Here is a 10,596-nt window from a genome sequence, read left to right on the forward strand (position 1 = left end):
AGGAAGTCAGGAGTTTTGGCCCACAAGTCCTTCTTCTTCCTCTGCTTCTACTGTCCTTAATGAAAAGGATCTCACTAAAGTAATGAGATAACCCTCTTCCATGCCCCTGAAGTCAAGTAAAATAATTCCTACTGAGTCATGAACCCAGCTAAACTGTGTTCGTGTCCTGGAGCCCCGGGGAGCTAGCTGTACGTGCTTTGGAGTGCTGGACTGCACTTGGCTTCATACCTTTTCACAGGAGAAGAAAAGAGCACCGATGATTCACAAATAACTGAGTACTCCTGCAGCTATGCTCTTTACTTATTGACCAAACACATCACAGGCAGCAGCTGGGAAATCATGAGCAGGAGTGCAGACTGGAAAGCAAAACTAAACATCTGTAACTTCACCAATGAAACTTCACAGAAAACCTGTGAGAGGAACACAAATGTTTATCATGTGGCTAATTAGGTACAGAAAATTCTAGAACAGTTCTTAAAAAAGATGAAAGCATCTTTAAAATAAAGCTATTGTCAACCTCAGATTTGACATTACATTTAAACTGTAAAGAAATTTCTAAGTCTTCCTGAGCTAGATAGTTAGAAGCAGGTAAACGAGTTGGTAAACACAACTGCAGTTTTTGTTTAAAACCCCACGTATTGCTTAAGGAGAAGTGGATTTGAGCCAGCAGAGCTATAGGAGACTGGATGGACTCCAGCAGTGAGCAGTGCAAAAAACAGGGACTCCTGCACCACATTTAGAACAGTTTGACCAGAGAGGTGGTAGAAGCCCCATCCCTGGAAACACTCAGGGTCAAGCTGGTCAGGGCTCTGAGCAACCTGATCTAGTTGCAGATGTCACTGCTTAGTGCAGGGGGGTTTGACTAGATGACCTTAAAGGTCCCTTCCAACCCAAACCATCTTATTATTCTGTGATTATGATTCTACGATTTTGATGGGCACTTTTAGCCACCCTTAGAAATAGACTTGGCTACCCACCATCTTCATGTACAAGTAGTCGTGCACTCCAGGGAGCAAGATAAGAAGACTGTTCAGGGTTGGGCAGGTGGGCTAGGAGCAGGCACACTCTCCCATGCACCTTCAGTCCTGAGGCCTCAGTGGGCAGCGAGGGAGGTCAGATCAGGGAGCATTCCTAAGGGCCTTCTGAATAAGGGATTTGGAAGAGGATGAGCCTGGAAGTATACATGTATATAACAGAAAATGTTTTCAGAACAGATAACCAAAACCTGATTTTTCATACCTCATCACTGTGGGTCATAAGCTTTTTGTTGTGTGAGTTCAGCCCTTAGGACAGAAGCACTCACAGCTCAGTTGGAGAAGTCTTGACACATTTGTAAGAGAAGTAAAAGCAATAAATCAATAGGAGTCTCTCCACTGACTTCAGAGATCACTGTGTAGGCTTTCTCTGTCAATACTCATTAGAGATTTCTTCTCTTCAGACATTCACAGTTAATGCCGTTGAAACGAATTGGCTCCAACACCACCATAAAATGATGCACATTGCTCTGCATCTTCCTCTGAAATAATTGCTTGATAGCTTTACAGGTAACTCTCTTGGGGAAGAAAATAGTAAAGAGATGGTAAGTCACAGTAATACTCCTCTGCTGTTCTTTGATACTGCCCAGCTGACTTATATGTCAGAGATGGAAGTAAATGCAGGAAAAAGTAAAATAAGCATAAAAGTTTCAAGTATAATTTGCAATCGCTAAATGCAGAAACTATCTGCAAAGCTTTGTCTGTCTCAGCTTTTGTACTTAACTTGTACTTAAACACTTGCGTTAAGTCAGTGTAATGAAAATCAAAGCTCACACAGTCTCAAAGGAACTTGTGAATTCAAGGAAAGGACTGTGCAGGAAGAGAAAGAAAGGGAGGACTGAAATAAAATGTGGATGAGGGAAATCAGATCACCATGACAAATACAAATGAGCTTTGAAAGAGTTTCTGAGTAGGATGTCTAAGAATTGTAACAAAGTTTGATATGTTTTGGGAAAAAGATAATGAGATCAGGGAGTCAATGTTAGCCTGGTCCCTGAAGTGAATGGCACGCTTCTGGTACGCATACAAAGTCCTTTCTCACAACATAGCAGCTCAGGCTCTTATCCCTTTGAATCTCCTAACTTAATCCATGTCATCCTGGGAACTGCTGAGTAGAAAAACCCACCTGCTTTCTGAGGTGTTACCCGTGGTTCAGCAAGTGAGTCAGTACTAAATCGATAATATGGCATTCATTTTTGTGAAAGTCCTTCACTGGGGCTTTTCTGGGTGAGTGGTGACGGGCTGAATCTGATGACTCCTAGCTCAACTCCATGGTAGGAATCTGAACTTGGCCTGAAAGCTAAAAGTGATTGGTGTGATGACAATAAGCATGACAGCACTGAAGCTAGATGCCACAGACACCTTTTCCATGGCTCAGGGAATATTTGAGATGTAAACCATCTGCATAGGTAGAAGTACTCTCTACTCTGAGGCTGTTTATACTGAAAGGGCATCTAAAAGAGATCAAAATGAATTGTCATCATTATGCACTGGATTTCTGCCATCTGCTTAGTAATTAGAGTTTTAATTGCCTAGTAATAAAAGTTTTAATTACTCAACAATTAGTGCTTGAAGTTTCAAGTGCTTCACATGCACTCAATTGTATTTTCCAATTGCCAAAAGTGAATCATAGAATAGCTCCAGTGTGTCTCGGCAAAGCTCTGAACAAGAGAGGTGAATATCAGTGATGGAGCAGCAGCAGAAAATGGGTATAGCCCCAGTTGTCAGTGGCCAGCCAGGCAAACACTCTTGCAGAGCAGAAGAACCCGCAGGCAACTTGTGATCTTTCCCAAACTCACCATGTCCTCAGCTGGGCCAGACAAGATGCTCGGGTAGTAAAGGCATCATGCAGGGTAAAGTAGGTAAAGCCTACAGCAGAGACCACATCCTTTTACTTGGTGCATTAATGTCCTGCAAGTACTCTTTGGTTACTTAAGAAAGTTTTAATCTAAACTCACATGGATCCAACAGGAAGCACCTAGCTCTGTAGGTCTTACCAAAATACCTGACAGCCATCACAGCAGGATGCATTTACAGTTAGTAGTATCCAGCTGCAGTGTTTATTGCAATTCAACAAACTATTTTACCTATGCTATATTCTCTAGCTAATTCAAGGTCAAAATACCCTTTGCTGGGTCAAGCATGAATTACTTCATACCTGGTATTATCCCAATTAATTTTGCTTATGTTAGATAGCAAAGGTCCTAATTAACTAAATATCTGAGGGCCTGGTTTCTTTCTCCTTATATTACTAGAACTTAAATATTATTAACAAGTCAAACTTTAACAAAGTCAACTGTTGGCAACAGCCCAGGAAACAGGACTCCATTTAGGCTGCAGAATCTAGAAGGAACTGCATATTTGTGATTTGCTTGGATAATAAAAGAAACAAATTTTCTGAGGAACCATGTAGTCAGGGAGCAGGGACAACTTTTCCATAAAATAATTACAGTTGCTCCAGATGTTTTTGACATGCCCAGCAGAGAGAGGTTTAAATGATGTTCAGGCTTTCTACAGGCAGCATGCAAAATCCATCACAAGAATTTTGGCAAAACAAAAAATAATTGACCTAGTAAAAATATTTAGTGCAAAAAAATCTGATAGAGAGAGGGTGAGATGAAACTTTCAGAAATTCAAAATAAACTGCATGCTTTATTAAATGTTACTTATAACTGTAGAACTCTAAATTTTGAGGGGAGAATAATAATGCCTTTCAAAAGTTTGGGTTTTTTGTCTTTTTTAACTGGCTTCCAAATGTATCTATTGGTAAACAAAAATTAAAGATGAGAAATAAAGTTTATGAGGAAGTGCACCAATAGTCACATAACCACAGCTTAAAAAAAATTTCCTGTTCCTCAGTATTAGAAAAAATCCAACAAATCCAAACTATTGTTACCCAAACAAAAACATCTTCATCATACACACATAACTAAACAAAACAGGGATTTTCCCCTCTACTCTGGAAGGAACTCACACTTTTTAATGGTACCTAGGTACCTGATTAGTGATCTAGTTAGTAACTCAAAGCATTTAAGTGGTCTGTAATGTAACATCAGAATTTTTTTATACTCGTGGCTGTACAGGTCATTGTTTCCACAAATGCTCTACCTCAATGGGGTGTAGAGTTCAGGGGCTGTACATACATTTTATGTCTTATTTCCCTGAAACAATATCTGCAGTACACTTCACAGTAGAGAATAAATACATGATAATAGCAGACACTGTTGTTTCTAGCTATAACAGTGTGAAGTATTAAAGTCATAATAAATTTGGATTCACTTCATGGAATGTAGCTATCTTGTGTTAGCTGGTAACAGGCCCAGTGAATGGACATAGGCATTTCCAAAGGGTCAGTCACTCCTTCCAGACATATATGCCCAGGATGGATAAGAGGAGATAGTCTACTCTCTGGAGGAGCTGTATCTATCAACTAAGGAGAGATCAACTTTTAGACAGCTGAAACTACTAGAAATGTAGGGTCTTAGAAGTGTGACAGCAGGAGAATGGCCTGAAGAAGGTATGCTGTGTTGAGGGTCAGTATTGATTTTCCCTTGCAGAACCAGGAGAAGAACATGTATTTCAGGCAATGTTGATGTTGCAGTTATCATTATTATTCCTTACACTGTGGCTGCACCTCAGATTCCTAGGCTTGGATTATAAACCAATCTGTGTAGATACAGGACAAACAGCTAACCTCCATCCCTAGTAGATTATAATCAAAGTCCATTCTGCCCATTTTATTTACAGTGAGAAGCCATACAGTATATTAAATCTTTGCAGAAGACAGTTCTTTGGTTGAATCTGCTATTGAAAAGCGTTTCTTCTTTCCAGTGTTTGCTACCCTATGGAACCTCTCTTTTCTCATTATTATTTTCCAGCTATGCTTTTCCCAGCTGCCCAGCGATTCAAGAGGTCCTCAGCTGCCTTCTTTAACCCAGTGCTACAAAACTCGCTGGAAGACGTGGTCCTGCTTTATGAGGTTCAGTATATGGGAGCAGATGGTACCTTAAGCCCTAACCAAGACTGGGGTTACTGTCCATACTGGGGTTATCCATTATCTGTTTTCATGTCACTTCTACTCATCCCAGCAGCAACTTGTTACTGACCATATAGTAGCTCACCAGAAGGGAGGGAACAGCCATATGCACAACAAACTCAGCTCTTTCAGCAGGCAGCAGTTGCATGCAGTACCTCAAACACAGGTTCTAGCTTACTGATGGCCCAAGTGAAAACCAGAGAGAATGGCTTTCCACTGAAAGCAACTTTCTTCATGAACAGTTACATATTGACAACACAGTGCATTCAAATTCTTTAGTCTAAGTCTTAGTCCCAAATTATTTGTTCAAGTCATTAAGGCCATGAGTATCAGTCGTTGCAAAGTTGTGCCAAGGGCATGACTGTTTCGCTTCAAAATCATTCAGGTCCCCTCTTTCACAGCAGTGAAGACTGCAGATGTAATGCAGTGTGGAACAGTGTTATATGGTTAGCTAAGGGAAAGTTGTCCACCTGAAGAAATGCATTCAAATTCTTTAATCTAAGTCTTAGTCCCAAATTATTTGTTCAAATCATTAAAGCCATGAGTATCAGTCATTGCAAAGTTGTGCCAAGGGCATGACTGTTTTGCTTCAAAATCATTCAGGTCCCTTCTTTCACAGCAGTGAAGACTACAGTGTGGAACAGTGTTATATAGTTAGCTAAGGGAAAGTTGTCCACCTGAAGAACATGCATGGAACAAATCTGTCTATCTCACACTTGAGAAAGTGGGACTGGTTGTCCAAACAGGGGAGATGATGGGCTGGGAAGCCACTGCTGTGCTGTCTTACACAGGGCTATGGCCCTTCCCGGCTGTGCTGCTGTCTCCACCTTTCTAATCACCATGTGACACCAGCAGCAACCCATGCTTGTTTTGGTCAACAAAAGACTACCTGCTTTTTCTTTTTCCTCTCTCCTTTCCCTGTAGCCTGTCTCTAATTTTCCCAGACAGGTAACACAGAAGTCCAATGTTCACATACAGACTTTTTGGTCTGCCCCACCTCCACCTAGTGCAATAAGAGTTTAGTCTCCATTTGACCTAAAGTAATGACCTAAGGACATGTTGTTAATTTGCATTTACTTTGTCTAGAGTCTCTGGAAGAATATAAATAGCTTTCTGTGTTCTGATTTTGTACCAGTTTCTTTTAGCCGAGCTTGACATTGACAAAGGTCAGAGGATCTCCATCAAAGATGAGGAACTTGCTTCACTGAGGAAGGCTGCTGAGTTTGACACCATCTGCAATGAGATTATCCCTAAAAGCATCACAGAGATCCGCAGGCTGAGTAGCAGACTGTCTTCCTACCCATGGGTCCTCAAGAAAGAAGACTTTGAAAGGACAGTGCTGACCATGGTCTACACAGCCTACAGGGCTGCTCAGTCCCAGGGGCACCAGAAAGACACTTGGGCTGAATCCTTTGTCAATCTTTACAGAGCCCTGAAGAATGACTTGATGTTCCCATACAAGAAAGAGCCATCACAGTAGGCAACTTGATGCAACAGGAACTCAGACATCTCTTCTGGTTGATAAGGGACACATGTTGCATGTCCACCACTTTATTCTATAAAATTTTAATAGCCTGCTTCATCAAAGATTATTTGTTTTCTAGCTCCCTCTTGTGGAATCCACTTTATAGTTCCAAGTTAAATGGGGAAAAAGGTTATCTTCAGTCCTGGGAATTTGGTTTTTGTGTTAGCTTGGAGGCACGTTCTCTGACAGGTAAAGAAGGGAGTTTGGTGTACACCTTAGGCAGATATGCCCTTGTTTTGTCCTGTGGGTTTCCTATAAACAATACATAAGTATACTACGCTTATGCTCACATTCCTGTATGTCTGTGCTGGAGAATGCTGCTTTCCTACCTGGGGAAACAAGTTCATATTTTGGCTGGCCAGTAAAATAATTTTATAAAGAGATGCAAAGGCCCCCTGTAAAAGGAAGAGGATTTATAACTGTCAGCCTTCAGAAATTATGCCAAATACACTCATTCAAAGTATTCTTGTAAATAAGCACTGTCTGATTCACTACATTTGGCTGAGATTTTTAATCACAATAACATTTGCAGAAGACAAAGGGCATTGTGAACACCAGCAGCAAACAATGCCTGTGAGCGTACTCCCTGCTTCCCAGAGCTGTCCTCCCAAACAGTCTGCAATGTTTCTTTCATTATTTGCACATGACTTTGCTTCTGCTCCTTGTTTTTTTGACAGGAACATGGTTTTGTCCTCAGTGGAGTCAAAGGCCAGACAAAGGCCCTGTTTAATTTAATGATGACACATTTTTCCTGGTTCTCTCACTTGAACGTAGGTCACCTACACCTGTGCTTCAGAATCCACCTGAGGCAAGGAAGGAGGGTGCATTAAAACATACCTGGTGCTGAATTTAGTAATGATGTGACTAATTTTTGATGGTAAATTATATATTCACTTGTGTATAAGTGTGTGTTCACATATATGTGTGCATGTAAGTGCTGAGTACATGGCGGAATCTTAAATTGTTCAGTCACTACATCTGATCACTTAGCAGAAAAGGCCATTCACCAGTCCAGTGGTGGGAACTATTTGGAATCAGTGGAAAAGCAGTACTTGTTTATAGCAAAAATTGTCTGTAGGAATAGTGCAACTGATCATTATAAACCACAAAAATATCATAGACAGAAAATGGACAGAAAAAGGAGATATACCTTGTCAGACAGATGACTAGCAACGAAAAATCCAAACTCTGATAAAATAAATCCCCTAACATTTGTGAACAACTTATATGAATTGTGTTTGTGTATTGATATTAGAGATGCTTCTACTTCCAGAGCATGGGAAAACAGCTGAACATTTGTTTCAATCTTTCATACCAGCATTCTCTATCTCTTTATTTGCATAATATCTTAAGGAGATGGACCCAAATCACAAATCCTTGAGGCTGTAAAAGAGAACTGGGGACTCCAGCCCCAGTTATGAGTAGTGTTTAACTGCTTCTGTATCACTTGGCAAAAGGAATAAACTCTTCTGTGTCCCTTATCAGGGATGCTTCAAGGACTGGAGCTGAAAAAATCCATCCAACACTACCTTGTTGCAGCAAACAGCAAATAGTGCAAGCAGTCAGAGCTCACTGGGTTTGGCAATCACCATAGCAGCCTTAGGGACAGGCTGGCAATGGCATAAGCAGCTTGAAAAAGGGCTTATAAAAGATAGAGTCAGTCCTGTTTCTCCCAGAAGTTTCTGTACGTGTATGCATGAGTGTGCACGTTTGCATTTGGACACACATACATGTAGGTGCACTTTTATACCTGAAGATATTTGTTAGCCATCTTCAAAGCCTGGTTGGAATATGGCAAAGGAAACTGAAAATCTCAGCCGCCAAACTATGAGACAAAAGTATCTCCATCTCCTCTACTTGCACACACAGCTCAGCGCTCACAAAGCGGCTTTGTGCTACAGCCTGCGTGCCCTTTAAGCCTTCTGCATAAACACAGATGATCTGTTTGTGTTTTCTTCCCACACCATGCTTTATAAACACATGGAGGGGAAATGCCACAAAGCACACTCCTGCCTTTCCAGCTGTGCTTCTTCTTGGCTCCCTGAAGCACTATTTGCTGGAAGAGCCTGGAACCAGTGTGATTCATATATCCCTTACCGCCGATGACTCCAGGTTTGCAAAGTTAATGAGCAAGAGCACCACAGAAGGTATTATTGGTAGCAGTCAACATCCAGAGAAATACTTCCCAGCCACTCTCCCCACCCAACAACAGGACTGTCCAGCAGTCAGAGTTTACTCAACAGTAGTTATCCCATGGAAAAGAATTACAGATAGTTTTGAATATCCAATAATTCCCTATGTCATACATACCTTCCTCTACACTACAAATTGGTAATTTAAACCCTGACTTCCCCAACAGAAAATAAAGTCTTTCTGAGTTTCTTTCCCTTCTCCCATTACTGTGTAGTGTAGGAAAAGAGATTTATTCTTTGGGAATGTGCTTAGATGGCTCAGGTTAATTTAATAGAGACTGCCAATGTAATAATAAAAATATTCTACATAAACCTAATTGGGTTTGCAATGTATTGATTTCAGCAGCAGATTTAACATTTAGCAACTTGCAGCATGGGTAATTGGTTATTTCAATCTGCAAAACTCTTCATGGGAGCAACAATACAGGAGAGAAGGGGGAGCAGCCCTTCCCTCTAACAGGTAGGAGGAGGTAATGAATAGGAACCAGAGGGTCTCCTTTTTCCAGAGTTCAAGTGGGAAGGAGCTTCCCTCCTTCATTATTGCTTAAGATGCAGGTGTAGGTTGCCTGCTACTAAAGGAAGGAGAGAGGAAAGACTGTTAGCTCTCCCTAGCTTGGTTTGCATCTCATTACTTCAGACCAAGACATATTTATAGACAACCCTTCTCTCATGGGGTAAAGAGCTATTGCTTCTAAATGGCATCTTTTAGCCACCCTTTGACCTTACAGATGATAAAAAAGTGAAATACAACATAGATTTTTTTTCATTTAAAATAAAACCTTTTCTATTTTTTTACTATTTTAGACATGCTTCTAGTTTCTCTGAAACAACTGAAAAAACAGATGTAAATTCAATGGTTGTATTAGCCAACCCAAAAACTTCACAATAACTATATTTTTTTTTCGAGAACTAATTGCTTAACTTGCCTGAAAAGCCTCAAGGTGCTGTTGTCTGATGGAAGTTTCAGGATACAGAAATGTTACACAGTCTTAGATACAATTACTGATTTCAGGAAGAATTCATGCTGCACATCAAATTTCTCTGCATATCTGCCTTTGCCAGTTCTCCAGGACTCAGTGTCTCAGTAGCATCCCAATGCAGTCTGAGGAGCTCAGTTCATGTCTGACTAGCAGAGTGTAGGGAGATGAAAGACAAGCAAGGTTTGGGAGCATGGACAACCATAGATGTGCAGCTTCCTCTGGGATATAGGGCAAATGGATGTCTGTCTACAGGTCATGAATGCAACCACCTAATGGATTCAGTCCTAAATCTCCAGTACTTTCTGCCTCGCAAAGAGCATTAATAATGGTAGAGTTGTAGAAATGTTTCTCCTCTAGAAGACTAGAGTAGAAAACTGAAAAATTCTCAGTTTGAATCTGAATCCTACTGTTACTGACGGCACATGAATCAGCACAGGGATCAGCCTGTGCCTTATGAACAAGTGATGTTCATGGATCAGGATAGAGGAAACATGAAAGACAAAAGATACTGTCTAAAAAAAATGATTATTTATTTATCACCAGTACTGGAATGCTGAAACAATAGCAGACTGTTCAGCAACTGAAAAAGGTCTTTTTGTTCATTTATGTGCATGTCAGAAAGAGGAGGCTGCTGATTTTCTCAAATGTTCTTACTGGGTTTTGGACAATGGGTGGAGAAACTACTACCTTCCACACTCCTTATTGGTGAATTAGAGTTGCTTGATGCTTTTTAACAAGTTTTTGTCTTGAGGTCAAGTATAATCTGTATTAGAATTGCTGCCCTGTGAATTCCAAGCTCAGGGCAAAAGTAGGGTAAAGGTAGATACAA

General features: G+C 40.7%; 1 protein-coding gene across 1 annotated transcript in view; it reads left to right on the forward strand.

The window, feature by feature from the left end:
• Positions 1 to 6,622, forward strand: part of FAM180A (family with sequence similarity 180 member A) — a 25,273-nt gene extending 18,651 nt beyond the window's left edge. Inside the window, exons 2-3 of the mRNA XM_010173111.1 lie at positions 4,913 to 5,013; positions 6,206 to 6,622. Of these exons, the coding sequence (XP_010171413.1) occupies positions 4,913 to 5,013; positions 6,206 to 6,550 (446 nt within the window). The 3' untranslated portion in view covers positions 6,551 to 6,622. The remainder of the gene's footprint in view (positions 1 to 4,912; positions 5,014 to 6,205) is intronic.
• Positions 6,623 to 10,596: the final 3,974 nt, after the last annotated feature.

Source organism: Antrostomus carolinensis, unplaced genomic scaffold (assembly GCF_000700745.2).
Source record: "Antrostomus carolinensis isolate BGI_N321 unplaced genomic scaffold, ASM70074v2 scaffold4590, whole genome shotgun sequence".
Taxonomy (NCBI): Eukaryota; Metazoa; Chordata; class Aves; order Caprimulgiformes; family Caprimulgidae; genus Antrostomus; species Antrostomus carolinensis.